Source organism: Amphiura filiformis, chromosome 15 (assembly GCF_039555335.1).
Source record: "Amphiura filiformis chromosome 15, Afil_fr2py, whole genome shotgun sequence".
NCBI classification, from domain to species: domain Eukaryota; kingdom Metazoa; phylum Echinodermata; class Ophiuroidea; order Amphilepidida; family Amphiuridae; genus Amphiura; species Amphiura filiformis.
The window spans coordinates 49,173,585-49,189,426 of NC_092642.1; the positions used below are offsets into that span (position 1 = coordinate 49,173,585).

Consider the following 15,842-nt stretch of genomic DNA (forward strand, 5'->3'; position numbering starts at 1 on the left):
TAATATCTTCACTTGATAACACACTTTGCTATCTTCAGTAGATAACATTCAGTAATATCTGTAGTTGGTAACACCCATTGCTATCTTCAGTAGATAACACACTATGCTATATTCAGTAGATAACATTCAGTAATATCTGTAGTTGGTAACACCCAGTGCTATCTTCAGTAGATAACACACTATGCTATATTCAGTAGGTAACATTCAGTAATATCTACAGTTGATAACACCCAGTGCTATTTTCAGTAGATAACATTTAGTAATATCTACAGTTGATAACACCCAGTGCTGTCTTCAGTAGATAACACTTGATAATATCTTCAGTTGGTAACACCCAGTACTATCTTCAGTAGATAACACTCAATAATATCTTCAGTTGGTAACACCCATTGCTGTCTTCAGTAGATAACACTCAATTATATTTACAATTGATAACACCCATTGCTGTCTTCAGTAGATAACACTCAATAATATATACAGTTGATAACACACTGTGCTATCTTCAGTAGATAACATTCAATAATATCTACAGTTGGTAACACCCAGTGCTATCTTCAGTAGATAACACTCAATAATATCTACAGTTGGTAACACAGCTATCTTCAGTAGGTAACATTCAGTAATATCTACAGTTGGTAACACCCAGTGCTATCTTCAGTAGATAACATTCAGTAATATCTACAGTTGATAACACCCATTGCTATCTTCAGTAGATAACATTCAGTAATATCTACAGTTGATAACACCCATTGCTATCTTCAGTAGATAATGCTCAATAATATCTACAGTTGGTAACACCCATTGCTATCTTCAGTAGATAACATTCAGTAATATCTACAGTTGATAACACCCATTGCTGTCTTTAGTAGATAACGCTCAATAATATCTTCAGCAGATAACATACTATTCTATCTTCAGTAGATAACACTCAATAATATCTACAGTTGATAACACCCATTGCTATCTTCAGTAGATAACACTCAATAATATCTACAGTTGGTAACACCCAGTGCTATCTTCAGTAGATAACGCTCAATAATATCTACAGTTGGTAACACCCAGTGCTATCTTCAGTAGATAACACTCAATATCTTCAGTTGGTAACACCCATTGCTATCTTCAGTAGATAACATTCAGTAATATCTACAGTTGATAACACAGAGTGCTATCTTCAGTAGATAACATTCAGTAATATCTACAGTTGATAACACCCAGTGCTATCTTCAGTAGACAACATTTAGTAATTTATTTAGTTGGTAACACTTCAGTAGATGGTATGTCATACTATTTTTGTTTCAAATTTTTTGCAGGGAATTCTTAAATCAGAGTTGGATGAAGCTTGACAAAGCAGCCAGGGCACCAAACATCTTAGCTGTAACTAGAAGGTTTAATGAGGTATGTTTGTGTATATTAAAAATAATTAATTTATGCTTATAAATTGATATAAATTGGAAAATATTATAATCTGTTTTTATATCAAACTAAATTCATGAGATTGACAACAAATTAACCAAATAATCATTGGGCTATTCCAGTTGAAATAAATTACTCTCTACGGAAGACATGACCTTAATCTTCCACACAGGGAGTGTAGATTTCAAACGGAGTCATCCATTCAGGTTACCTCATTTACAATTCACACTCCCTGTGTGGGAGATTAAGGTCATGTCTTCCATAAGGGGTGTATGAATATCAACTGGAATGGACCAATTGTCAGAGCATTGTCCAAATGTGATTCAGTCATAATGTGGCTCAAGATGGAAATGCAGATACCTTGAATTTATTACAGCAATTTCATTCTCTCCTAGATAGTGAGAACCAATCAGAGCAAATGTTAGTAAATTACTAGCTGTGCATAAATATTGTATAATTGCACAGGCACACACTCTGCGTAGTACGCGCAGTGCTTTCGGACACATTCATTTTTTCTTGAGGGCGGAAACATTTATATTTGCTTGCATTTTCCAACATTTTAGTGACAGTTTTGTTTAAAAAATAGCTAAAATCACAGGATTTTTTTTTTTTTTTTTTTATACAAAATAATGCACTTGTACTGAGATGTTTATGCATCGAATGCACCCCCCTTGTTGCTTGTTCATTAGATGCATCAACATCTCAGTACGCATGCATTATTTTGTACAATTTCACTCTCAGCAAGTGATATGCATTTATTAACCTATAAATTGCAGGATTTTACATGATTTTAATGTACTTTAATGAACTAAAATATGGGGCAAAAACATTATGCATTCACTCACCCTCTGCCATCAGGTCAGCAAAATGATCAGAATAAAAGATTATTTGCCAGCCTAATTTCATTGTACGAGCTGCAACCAGAAAGAACAGAGAGCATCAATGCATAATAGGAGGGGAGCTATTATACCCTCTGTGCTCCCCTGGGTCTGCATGTGCTTCATCCTGTTCTTATTCACCCTCTTCCCTCAAGCAGTCAAGTTAGCTCAATCGATAAGGCGTTTGACTCTGGTGCGAGAGGTTGCGGGTTCGAACCCTGGCGGTGCCTAGTACGCTCACATGAAAAATTGAGTTGGCTTGAAATTCCCCTGGACAAGGAACTCACTGCTAATTTGTCTCGTTGTAACCCGTACGAAACTCGGGGAGCTGATCCTGGTTGCGATGGTTATTTGTGGAATGTCTAGGGTGTGCACTCTTGAAGCAGCAAAGTCCCTGAATTGTTGTTTAATGGTTTGTGGAATGATGTGGGCCATAGTGGTCAGCGACAACCTGTAAAGTGTGCTGAGGCTTGTGGATCAACGTCTAGGCGTTGTGCCTGTGCGTAGCGCACTATAAATCACTGCACTTTTTTTTCTTCTTTTTTTCCCCTCAGGTCAGCAAGTTAGTGGCATCAGAGATTCTTCGTCAGCCTACTGTCGTTGCACGAGCTGCAGCCATAGAGAAATGGGCTGCTGTAGCTGATATCTGTCGCTGTATTCACAACTATAATAGTGTGCTTGAAATCACATCGGCCTTAATGAACAGCTCAGTGTATAGACTCAAGAAAGTCTGGGATAAAGTCAATAAACAGGTATGATTAACAGTTAACAATTATAACATATAAAAGTGTTAAGAATTAATAGTTGTTGTACACTTAAAAAGATTTGAAATGTATATTACTGGAAAATGTTCTCACTATACTTTGATCAGCTCGTAATCGGCAGGAATTGTTAGGCTTTTACCACTACACCGAAAAGTAGACCCATGTTTAAAGTGATAAAGTTGACCTGTCTGGTCTATCTTATGCATGTTAAAAAAAGAAGACAAAGTATAGGACTTGAATTAATAATTTGTGAGACTTCTGGCAAGATGTCACAAGACAATTCTCAAAATAAAATATATTGATATTAATCCGCGATGTTATAAGGCCCGCCGATTACGAGCTGATCAAAGTATAATGTATATATCATAATATGGTCAGCTATGTATTGGGCAATATTTTTTTGCTTAAAAAAAGCTAAAGCATGTCATTTTTTGTAATACATTGATTTGTATTATCTATATTTATTTTGCTTTTAATATTATTATTAAACAAAGCATTCAATTACCAGAATATAATTAAGGGATCTAGAATGAGCGTTTATTGCGTTTCGACAGTATTTTTTGTGGGACATGAGAGCATCTCAGACCTATCGAATTGCATTCTGAATACGAAGCATGTCTTTCTGATATCAAATAATTTTCATTTAAAAAAAATCACAATATAATACAAATTTTATGACAAATTATAAAAATTTGATATTTTTCAAATTTTTGATATATAACAGTCCTCGAAGTAAGTTATATAAATCTAATGATATATTCTTAAAGTGTATGTATAAGGGAGGAAAAGCCTACGGTCAATTGAAAATTTTGACCTTTCATATTGAAGATATGAATTTTTTTCCCAAAAAGACCTAATTTTTTTTTGTGTTTTGGGAAAAAAATCCATATATTCAATACGAAAGGTCAAAATTTTCAATTGATCGTCAGCTTTTTATCCCACCTACATACACTTTAAGTATAAATCATCAGATTTATAAAGTTTACTTTAGTACTGTTAAATATCAAAAATATCAATTTTAATGATTTGCCATAAAATGTGTATTAAATTGCGAATTTCAAAAATCAAAATTATTTGATATCAGAAGGACATTCTTCAGATTCAGAATGCAATTCGATATGTCTGATGTGCTCTAATGTCCCAAAATAAATATTGTCCAAACGTTCATACCCCAGCCCTTAAGCTTATTGATAATTAATGCACTTTAACTAGATGGGTAAGTTGTAGATGACAGAAACACTGGGATCACTTTGGCAAAGACTTTTAATTTGTAACAACAAAAGATATCTATAAATAAAAAGTAAACAAAATAAAAAAATAAAAATAAAATTCAAATAAAAGAAGAAGAAAAGTTCCAAGGTATTTATCAACAAAAAAAATCCTGACCTACCTACCCTAATATTTTTTATGTTACACCAATCAAACAATTTCTTCTTTTAGGCCTTATCAAATTATTTTTAACCCAGGCTCTCTGTATTTTGGTTCTTTGATAGACTAAGACCATGCTGGATAAACTACAATTGCTCGTGTCATCTGACGGAAGATTCAAGAACATGAGAGAGGCTTTACACAGAATCGACCCTCCGTGTGTACCATACCTGGGATTCTATCTCACCGATCTGGCCTTCATTGAAGATGGGACTCCAAATGTGACTGATGATGATCTCATCAATTTCTCCAAAATGCGAATGGTAGGTTTGATATTTGAACAACTGGGTGTCTAAGAAAAGTGGACAGGCACATATATAGTCAGAAGAGCAGTACTTTGGCTGTGAGAATCCCCTGAGATACGTTCATTCAGTGATATTTTGAATCATGAGCAGTGCCTTCATCTTCTTCCTATATGTGCTGTACCTCAATTTTTTGGTATTATCGCACCAGTTTTACATTAACACAATTGACCTATGTATGATCCAGGATTTATTGCAGATATCAGAACCGGGGACAGGGTTTGACACTTCCTGTACACGGGACCAACAGCATTACATGAATTCCGAACAGTTGTGTAAAAATCAGAATGTTGAAAAGCATTGATGGTGTCCTCCTCAGCAAATGTTATAATATGGCTGCGCGATATCATCCAGATAGTTAAGTCAAAAACCTTAATTCCATAACCATTCTCTGGCTAGTAAGGTTTGATGATTGATTCGACTTTTATAGACCGTTTAGAAAAAAAATAGCCCCCATGTCCCTTGCGAAAATTCCGGCATTTTTCGCTAGAGGTCCAAATCCGAAATGGCCGCCGCCGCCATTTTGAAATAAGGGTGTCCTCCTCAGCAAATGTTATAATATGGCTTTAAGTGTGATTTCATCCAGATTACAGTGTTGCTTTTAAGTAACTTACAAAATTATGAAGTGACAGAATATATGATTTAATCTTTGTACTGTGTAGGCCTTTCAGCTTTAATTGACCAATTGCAGGCTTAAAATGGACTATTTTGTGTATCTTCTTTGTAGATTGCCCATGTGATCAGAGAAATAAGGCATTTCCAACAGACACCGTACACCATTGAATCAGACAAAAGGTAGGTACTGTTACAGTACTTCCATGTTTGCTACTCACTGCCTCCCCCATTAAATGATCAACATACATAAATAGATAAATTCAGTCATATTATCATATAACTTAGGCCTAACAAAATTGTAAATTGCATTTCTTCTCTTTTTAAATTATCTTTTTTTTTTTTTTTTTTTTTAAATTTATTTATTTCTTTTTCAAACAGATAAAAAGTCAGGGTCAGGCTTTCTTTTAAGGTCAGTCAGGTTATGCCAATCAAACATTTTTTTTCAATTTTCTCCTACTCTGCATATGTCAATACATTTAGAGCTGTTTTGGACAAAATATTAAATGATTCATCAATTTCTTTGTTAATCCCTATAGGTAATCAGTTACCTGGTGGATACATCCATGATAATGGATGACGATGAGATGTATGCCCTCTCCTTGGAGATAGAACCACGGCAGTCACAACGACCTCAACATAGCTCATCCAGTGTGTGAGAGACTACATGCGCTTATGATGGACACAACACTATGGATCTGGCATGATGAGTATTCACCAGATGCCCTGGGGACAGGTGTAGAATTGAGCTGAGCTAGACCTAGTCATCTAAGATGTTGGATTGCAAACTTGCAGTGAAACTGCAGTAGGCTGGCCTTCTGTGAAAGCAGTTGAGCAATATCAGATCAAAGCATTGATTACTCTGTAGAATGTAATGTGGTCAGAGCAGAATGGTTTGACCTTTGAAAAGTGTCTTGATAGGGTTTCTTGTTGGATTGATGCAAGGGGGAGAAGTTAGTGTTAACCCAAGAAGAGTTGGGTATGTCAGAAGTGTTGATCAATGGTCAAAGTATATTACCCAACCTAATAAGTTTGTTTCCCAACCTAATATGGTTGTTACCCAACCTAATATGGTTGTTACCCAACCTAATAAGGTTGTTACCCAACCTAATAAGGTCAGAGCAGAATCGTTTGGCCGTTCAGAAAAGTTTCTTTGTAGGTTTTCTTGTTGCATTGATGCATTGATGCAAGGGGGAAAAGTTAGTGTTAACCCAAGAAGAGTTGGGTATGTCAGAAGTGTTGATCAATGGTCAAAGTATATTATCCAACCTAATAAGTTTGTTACCCAACCTAATAATGTTGTTACCCAACCATATAAGGTTGTAACCTAACCTAATAAGGTTGTTACCCAACCTAATAAGGTTACCCATCCTAATAAGGTTGTTACCCAACCTAATAAGGTTATTATGCAACCTAATAAGGTTGTTACCCAACCTAATAAGGTTGTTACCCAACCTGATAAGGTTGTTACCCAACCTAATAAGGTTGTTACCCAACCTAATAAGGTTGTCACCCAACCTAATAAGGTTGTCACCCAACCTAATAAGGTTGTTACCCAAACTAATAAGGTTGTTACCTAACCTAATAAGGTTGTTACTCAACCTAATAAGGTTGTTACTCAACCTAATAAGGTTGTTTCCCAACCTAATAAGGTTGTCACCCAACCTAATAAGGTTGTTACCCAAACTAATAAGGTTGTTACCCAACCTAATAAGGTTGTTACCCAACCGAATAAGGTTGTTACCCAACCTAATAAGGTTGTTACCCAACCTAATAAGGTTGTTACCCAACCTAATAAGGTCGTTACCCAACCGAATAAGGTTGTTACCCAACCTAATAAGGTTGTTACCCAACCTAATAAGGTCGTTACCTAACCTAATAAGGTTGTTACCCAACCGAATAAGGTTGTTACCCAACCTAATAAGGTTGTTACCCAACCTAATAAGGTCGTTACCTAACCTAATAAGGTTGTTACCCAACCTAATAAGGTTGTCACCCAACCTAATAAGGTTGTTACCCAACCTAATAAGGTCGTTACCCAACCGAATAAGGTTGTTACCCAACCTAATAAGGTTGTTACCCAACCTAATAAGGTCGTTACCTAACCTAATAAGGTTGTTACCCAACCGAATAAGGTTGTTACCCAACCTAATAAGGTTGTTACCCAACCTAATAAGGTCGTTACCTAACCTAATAAGGTTGTTACCCAACCTAATAAGGTTGTCACCCAACCTAATAAGGTTGTCACCCAACCTAATAAGGTTGTTACCCAAACTAATAAGGTTGTTACCTAACCTAATAAGGTTGTTACTCAACCTAATAAGGTTGTTACTCAACCTAATAAGGTTGTTTCCCAACCTAATAAGGTTGTCACCCAACCTAATAAGGTTGTTACCCAAACTAATAAGGTTGTTACCCAACCTAATAAGGTTGTTACCCAACCGAATAAGGTTGTTACCCAACCTAATAAGGTTGTTACCCAACCTAATAAGGTTGTTACCCAACCTAATAAGGTTGTTACCCAACCTAATAAGGTTGTTACCCAACCTAATAAGGTTGTTACTCAACCTAATAAGGTTGTTACCCAACCTAATAAGGTTGTTACCCAACCTAATAAGGTTGTTACCCAACCTAATAAGGTTGTTACTCAACCTAATAAGGTTGTTACCCAACCTAATAAGGTTGTTACCCAACCTAATAAGGTTGTTACCCAACCTAATAAGGTTGTTACCCAACCTAATAAGGTTGTTACCCAACCTAATATGGTTGTTACCCAACCTAATAAGGTCGTTACCCAACCTAATAAGGTCGTTACCCAACCTAATAAGGTTGTTACCCAACCTAATAAGGTTGTCAACCAACCTAATAAGGTTGTCACCCAACCTAATAAGGTTGTTACCCAACCTAATAAGGTTACCCATCCTAATAAGGTTGTTACCCAACCTAATAAGGTTGTTACCCAACCTAATAAGGTTGTTACCCAACCTAATAAGGTTGTTACCCAACCTAATAAGGTTGTTACCCAACCTAATAAGGTTGTTACTCAACCTAATAAGGTTGTTACCCAACCTAATAAGGTCGTTACCCAACCTAATAAGGTTGTTACCCAACCGAATAAGGTTGTTACCCAACCTAATATGGTTGTTACCCAACCTAATAAGGTTGTTACCCAACCTAATAAGGTCGTTACCCAACCTAATAAGGTTGTTACCCAACCTAATAAGGTTGTCAACCAACCTAATAAGGTCGTTACCCAACCTAATAAGGTTGTTACCCAACCTAATAAGGTTACCCATCCTAATAAGGTTGTTACTCAACCTAATAAGGTTGTTACCCAACCTAATAAGGTCGTTACCCAACCTAATAAGGTTGTTATGGTGCTTAACCAGAACACATTTGTATAATGTAACTTTGAAATAAATTTTAAGTGCTACTTTAACTAAACATGTAGACTGTGTGCAATGCGATGAAGGATAGCTGAGCTGAGCAATGAAATAACAGCTTTTATGTGTATTTGACTCTTTAATGGTGCTATATTATATGTATTTCCTCTCTTGCAAGAGGCTTCTGTATAGTATCTAAAAACAAGAAAACAATTCATAATTAGTATATATAAAATTAATATTGAAATAATATGCTCATGAAGGGTTTATAAATATATTGAACGGCCTTCCTTCACTGAAGGGATTTGTAAGAATAAAAACTGTGCAATTTTCCCCTTTTTTCATGAAAATATATTGTATATTTCTTTTTAATAAAAGAATTGGATGTATGTATATGTGTAGGTGATATTTGTCTTTCCTGAACTTTGTTTAGGATGAGACTTAGTAATAACTTTTCTGTCTGTCCATGTGTCCGTCCGTCCGTCTGTCCAGAGCTGTATCTCGGGATCCGTAAGACTTATGGGGACACCACTCAATGGGAGGAAGGATATCCAGGGGTGCTCTGCAAATTTGTAATATAAAATAAATTTAAAATATGCAAATGTTCGTAGCTAATTTGCATAATTTATGCAAAAATGATTGCAAATTGATAGTGGAGCTTGTGGACAAATTATCTCAAGATCCTTCAGGCGTATGGTAGCGAAACTTGCTAGTAAAGCCTGGTGGAAGGAATCGTACATTGAAAACTGTTGATTACCTGATTAGTTTCTTGGTGAAGAGTATTTAAATTTAGTAGGTAATTTGCATAATTTATGCACAACTCTTCTACACAAAGTGTGAAAATGTGATAAATTCAATCTTGAGGACAAATTAGCTCCAAAATTTGATTGGCGTATGGTTGCGAAACCTAGTGGAAGGGAGGATACATACTGGTTGTACACTTGATTAGATTTTCAGTGCAAAATATGCTAATGAGGTTGGTAATTTGCATAATTTATGCACACCTCTCTCTCATTCTCATAGCTGGCTGCATGATCCAAGCTAGTCAGTAGCATTGTGATCATCAAATTCAACAACAACCAAATTTTTTTTTAATTGAATTTTTTTTTTTTTAAAATTTTGTACAAAACATTTGTAACTTTTTACTGTTACCCAAAGTAATTGTGAAAAAAGGCAAGACTTGTGGTTCAATAACCACCTTGTTAAGACAGGAAAGTATTGTAAACAAAACATAATATTTATGAATTATGTGTAGAGTAAACAAAATGAATTTTGCCATACGATAAATCTTAAGCTTTGTAAGCCTAATAATGTACAGTAATTGAAGCATATTGAGATACATGTACTGAATATTATATCGGTATGTGCCTTATGCAAAAATATATGTGCCTGGACACCTCGAATAAGCCGTAAAGTCCCCCTCTGGTCATTTTTACTTTTTTACATATTTACAAAGAGCATGTTTCAGGAATTAAAATGACACCTCAATGAACTTCATATGACAATCAGAAGCGAAGTTATGGCTTGTTATAGGTTGTCATGAATCAAAACGCGAAACCGAGAAAAACGCGTTCAAAGTTAGGAAGCATAAAGACCGTTCATCAGATGGGCCTCAGAAAATGTAGATTATTTCATATTTCCACTTATTTCTTTAAAATAAAACTTTGTATGTGTTTAGAAGAAAGCTTAAACATTTCAAATCTGCAAAAATCTCAACTTCGCCAAAATACGATATTTGCACATATTTTCACCTGTAGCTCGAAATGAAGTTTGCCGAGTTTACGGCTCATTCGCCGCGTCCAGCCACATATATAAAAACCAAGGAATTATTTTAACATGAAAATGTTTTCTTATAAATATTACAAATTATTCAATTATGCTTTGTATATATGAATAAATATGACAAAAGGTACTATGGGAGGATGACATATAAATAACACCATGTTGTGTAAGCTGTATCAAAATGATTGGTACCCATCAGTTTTTATTTATAGTGAATGAGTCACATCAAAATTCAACATAAGATCTAATTTGTAGATTCATTGTATAACAAGTCTTAAACTATAGATGAGTTGACCTCAATGTTTATCAACAAAGGCAAGGGACTGGTATATCGATATGCTTGAGTGAACTGTATACAACCACTACACTGTTCAATAGCCTTATTGTGATGTGGCGGGAGTTTTAAAAGCACAGGCCCTGAACAAAATATGATGCGCACACATACTGCCAGGCAAAAAACAATGGAAATTGTGATGATGCATGCTCATACTGCCAAGCAATGACGTCAGAAGTCAACTTATCTATACATTAAGGTTTTGAGAGTATCTAATGTTGCATTTGGAGACGCAGGCTTTTCAGTAAATATCAAAATTGACGAGTACCAGGCCAATCATTTTGCCACAGCCTGTAGTAAGAATTTGACAGTGTCTCAGGCTACAATTTGCCATTTTGCCAGTTTATATATATTTATCATGTAAGCAACTTATGAGGTATAGCTTAAGAGGACCCAGGAAAGATCAAAGCTACTGGAGGGTTGAGAGTGGTAGAGTCCTGGGGGATATGGCTGGTGGTGTGAATGAGGATTATTGAGAGGTGACTGGGGGAGGGGACTCAATCCCAAATAGGTGGGTCTCATAACATTGGGATTAGATTATTGTGAGTATTTGAAAGCTTTTAAAAGGACAACCAGGGATTTGCTCAACCTTATCCTGCTTACTCTAAAATTCCAGATTCAAATTCAAGAGAGCACAATTCTACAGTTGTGGTTCAACCCATGCACCAATAAGCTTGAAGCTATAATTGTGCTATTGAGCGGTTAAAACAGGTGAAAGATTAACCGGTGATTTTGGCTTTTACATAGGTTTTTTCTGCTTTGATTTCATAAGGCACCGTTCATGTAATGATGATTAAAGGACAGTATTCGCCAGCAAAGTGTTTTACGTGTAATCCGATTATCACTATGTCGACTGAATCACGCTTTTGAGTTCTGCACCATGATCGAAATGATCGCAACAGAAGTCTATGACATGTACTACCAATTCCAAAAGGTGCGCGATCCAGTTACCAGGGAGTTATGTAACCACTTCGATGGCGAATAGCAGTGCTATGATTTTTTTCCAGAGGAAAATGGAGGGGAAGTGAATTTGTCAAGAGTGACCATCATTAAATCTTCATCTTTGTTATTGTCTTGGGTGAGCCATGAAACATTCCATATTCAAACATTCCACTAAGAACCATTCACATTCAAGAATTGATCAAATTCAGGTATTTGGATTTTTAAAAATCTGTACGCCTTTGGGAAAGATGATTTTTGGATAAGTTTATATTTCTGTATCTAAAATTGGTGATTATTTGAAATCAGGTGACCGGATAACTGGTATATCGGGCTATTCCATTTAAAATCCATACTACCCCTGTGGAAGAATTTGGAAATATCTTCCACAGGGGGAGTATGAATTTCAAATGGAATGAATCTATTAGGTAGCTCCATTTGAAAGTCATCCTCCCTCTGTGGAAGATTCAGGTTGAATCTTTCTCAGAGGTGTATTGTATTGTATTCAAATGGAGCTGCCTAATGTATTCATTCCAATTGAAATTTATACTCCCCCTGTAAAAGATATTTCCAAAATCTTCCACAGGGGTAGTGTGAATTTTAAATGGAACAGCCCATTGTCTGTAATCAAATTGGATTCAGGGACTAGAAAAGAACAGATAAATAAAGTGCATTAATAGATCTTAATATCAGGGTTTTGGATTATTCTGAGACTCTTAATTATATGTATAGACTTTGCTGATTCTATGCTGTTGTATAATACATGTTTTACTCTTATCTCTTTCATACTATATAAATGTAACTGCAAATGCTGCTGAGTATATATTAATTAATTGATTTTTACATATGAAATATGCAATCCTATATTGTATAATTAGGTGTAATGTATGTATATGTATGTCTGTATTACTTAGTTTGCGACTCAACAACAGCTCAAATGTCTGTAGCTTGTTGAGGGTAGTTTTAGATCCTGTTTAATATGGAAACCACTTTCTTATGTTTAAAATGTTGGGTTGAAATGTAAGGAAAGGCATAGGCCCTACGTCACCAAATTTCATTTTTATATCTTTCAAATCATTTTACCTTTGTGGTCAGGCACCATTTCAAAGGAGTTTGTGGGAACCCAGTTTGTTGTGGCTCCGTAGACCGGGCTCGTCATTAATAAAATTGATGAAAAAAGTCCCATGGAATCGGCGGCCAAAGTGGGTAAGTCCCTAGTGATGTAATCGGTGTAAACTAATCCGGGAAACAAACCAAGTGAGTTGCTGAATATTAGGAAGGCACAAAAGTTTCACAAAAGTGAAATCCGGGAGCAAATTAAGTGAGAAATGGTAAGATTTCTAGGGATTTCTACATTCTTACGATTCACAAAAATATACCCTATTTTTTAATTTCGAGTACACCATCATCAAAAACAACACTAGTTTTTAAATAACGCGAACATTAAAAATTTAAGTTTAAAAATAACCCCTTTTTTTCCGCGAAATTGGGAATAATGATGTGTACACATAGTTAGGTGGTAATACTGGGAGTGTGGATCTGTGTTCAATTCTTGTTTCTTTTCATGTACAGGATATTTTCAGTAAAGGAATTTTTTCCCGAAACGTGGTTGATTATGGGTTATTCTGGGTAAATTAGCACATCTTATTGACTTGTATGTCATGTCAGTTACACATGCTTGTGTTTTATAATACTTTTGTTAAATTTATAAATAATTCATTGTCAAATTCTTATCAAATTTGACAAAGAACGCTTCTGTATCGTGTGCTATATTTGTTTTTCTATTTTCAATATCTGAGGATTGTGCAAAATTATTTGTAAATTATTGTTACAAAGAAAATATTAAATCATTAATTTATTTGTATAGAGATGTACTGTAATTAGTTTTGTCTATGTAAAGACAACACATGTAAAAAAGCTGTTATTGTTGCTATATCATGATGATTGTAAAGATTATCAGGTGGTAACACCTATGAATTTGGGATTACAAGGACTTTTTTTTTACGAGTGGCAATATTTCTCATCCTATCCCAGATGCATTATCAGGCCAAAAGATTGGAAAAAGAAAATCAAGAACAAACAAAGCGACAGGATTCATAATATCTCTTCATTTGTTACGCCCTTTAGCCCCCTAATCATGATATCTTTGCTCATAGATACAGTCAAGCCATTCTACAATACACATAAGGCAAAAAAATATCATGAAATTCTATGTCTCAAAGTTGCCTTGCACATACATTTTTGGATATGTACTGATTCCAACTTTAGTGTGTTTCTATAGAACTTATCATGTAGAAGACACTGGCAACAAAAATGGGCTATTCCATTTAAAATCCACACTACCCCTGTGGAAGATTTTGGATATATCTGTCACAGGGGGAGTATGAATTTCAAATGGAATTAACACATTTGGAGCTCCATTTGAATTTCATACACCATCTGAGAAAGATTCAACCTGAATCTTCCACATAGGGAGAGTAAGTTGCAAATGGAGCTGCTAAATGTGTTCATTCCAATTGAAATTCATACTCCCCCTGTGGCAGATATTTCCAAAATCTTCCACAGGGGTAGTGTGGATTTTAAATGGAATAGCCCAATGTGAGATTTGTACAATCACTAAATTGAAAATGGTGATGAGAAATTGAAATTGTCTCAAAGAAAGTTGCCAGTTTTAATTTTCCCCATTTTTTTCTTTTTCAAAATATCAGTCAAATCTGTTTTCAAAGAATTTGTTTGAAGAATGTTTTGATTAAATTAAATTAGTCACAGATATTTAATTTCATTATGTGTATGAGAGTGTGAGTTTTGAAAGTTTAAAGCAGCTCATACTTATTTTAACTACACTTTAAGTACGAAAAAATATATAAAAAATGGGGAAACATGCATTGGTTTAAAAATCTGTGCAAGCATAGAGACATCATCTATTTGTTCTTACGCAAGCACAATGTTGATTAAATACCATTAACGTATCTATTTTATTGTAACCTGTGGATACTTCTAAAAGGGATGAGAAACTCAGCACTTAGCATTTACACAATTATTGCATTGACTATTGAATTACACTGAATGTATTAACCCCCTGGACACTACTGGTCATCTAACAGCATTTCTGATTGGTTGGTAACTTGAAATGCTCATTTCAATTGCCAATAATCAGAATAATGACAAGGCTTTAAACTATCTATGGCCAGACTTGCATTTGCCGAGGAGATGATCTTATTAATACACTCCTTGATTGGTTCAAAATTGGACACAATATTCATTTTGGCCAATCGGCAGGTAGTTCTCATGGGGTTAATAAATACTAAGAAATAAAGGGATGAGAACCCCACACTTTAATAGATGGGATTTAGAAAGAAAAAATAGGAAGAAATAAAGTGATGTGAAACCCACACTTTAACAGCATTTCATGATTTAGACATAAAGGAATGAGAAACCCACACTTTAATAATAGCAAAAAAAAAAAAAAAAAATAGAAAGAAATAGAGGGATATGAAACACACACTTTAATAGCATTTAGAAAGAAAAAAAAATAGAAACAAATAAAGTTTAACTTGTTATTTGCATTAAAAATAAATATCTGATATCCTGTACTTTTTATTGATAAAGCAGTTATTGACAGAGGCGGGTATTGAACTGAAGGCCTATAGATAATAAAATCACTGCTCTTCTCCATCTGACTCATTAGCTCAGTTGGCAGAGCATCGGTCTGGTGATCCGAAGGTCCCAGGTTCAAATCCTGGATGGTCAGTGAAAAAATTTCACTGGCTGTCATTTATGTATGTGGAGACTTGTGTTAAAAAACCTTTCTCAGATACAGTTGTAGTTTGTTTGGCATCCAGTCCTCAAAATATTGGACCTGCCTATGGTTCCACGGTAGAGAATAGTAGAACAAAAATCCATATTGTTTATCAGTCTCTAATTGTGTGTTGATTTGGTTAAGAAATTGCCTCAAATGTAACAATTTCTTCAGTGTATTGATCCTAGCTGTAACCTAGTTTTCATAA

At 35.1% G+C, this 15,842-nt stretch overlaps 1 protein-coding gene and 1 non-coding gene across 2 annotated transcripts in view; both read left to right on the plus strand.

Annotated features, from left to right (window-relative positions):
• The window catches only part of LOC140171767 (ras-specific guanine nucleotide-releasing factor 2-like), a 340,945-nt gene extending 334,383 nt beyond the window's left edge, over positions 1-6,562 (plus strand). The window contains 5 exon segments of the mRNA XM_072195087.1: positions 1,311-1,395; positions 2,846-3,043; positions 4,549-4,746; positions 5,513-5,584; positions 5,937-6,562. Coding sequence (XP_072051188.1) covers positions 1,311-1,395; positions 2,846-3,043; positions 4,549-4,746; positions 5,513-5,584; positions 5,937-6,056 — 673 coding nt within the window. The 3' untranslated portion in view covers positions 6,057-6,562.
• Positions 6,563-15,512: 8,950 nt separating this feature from the next.
• On the plus strand, positions 15,513-15,586 carry Trnat-ggu (transfer RNA threonine (anticodon GGU)). The gene has a single exon. It is a non-coding gene; the product is annotated as a tRNA-Thr (tRNA).
• The last annotated feature ends 256 nt before the right edge of the window (positions 15,587-15,842 follow it).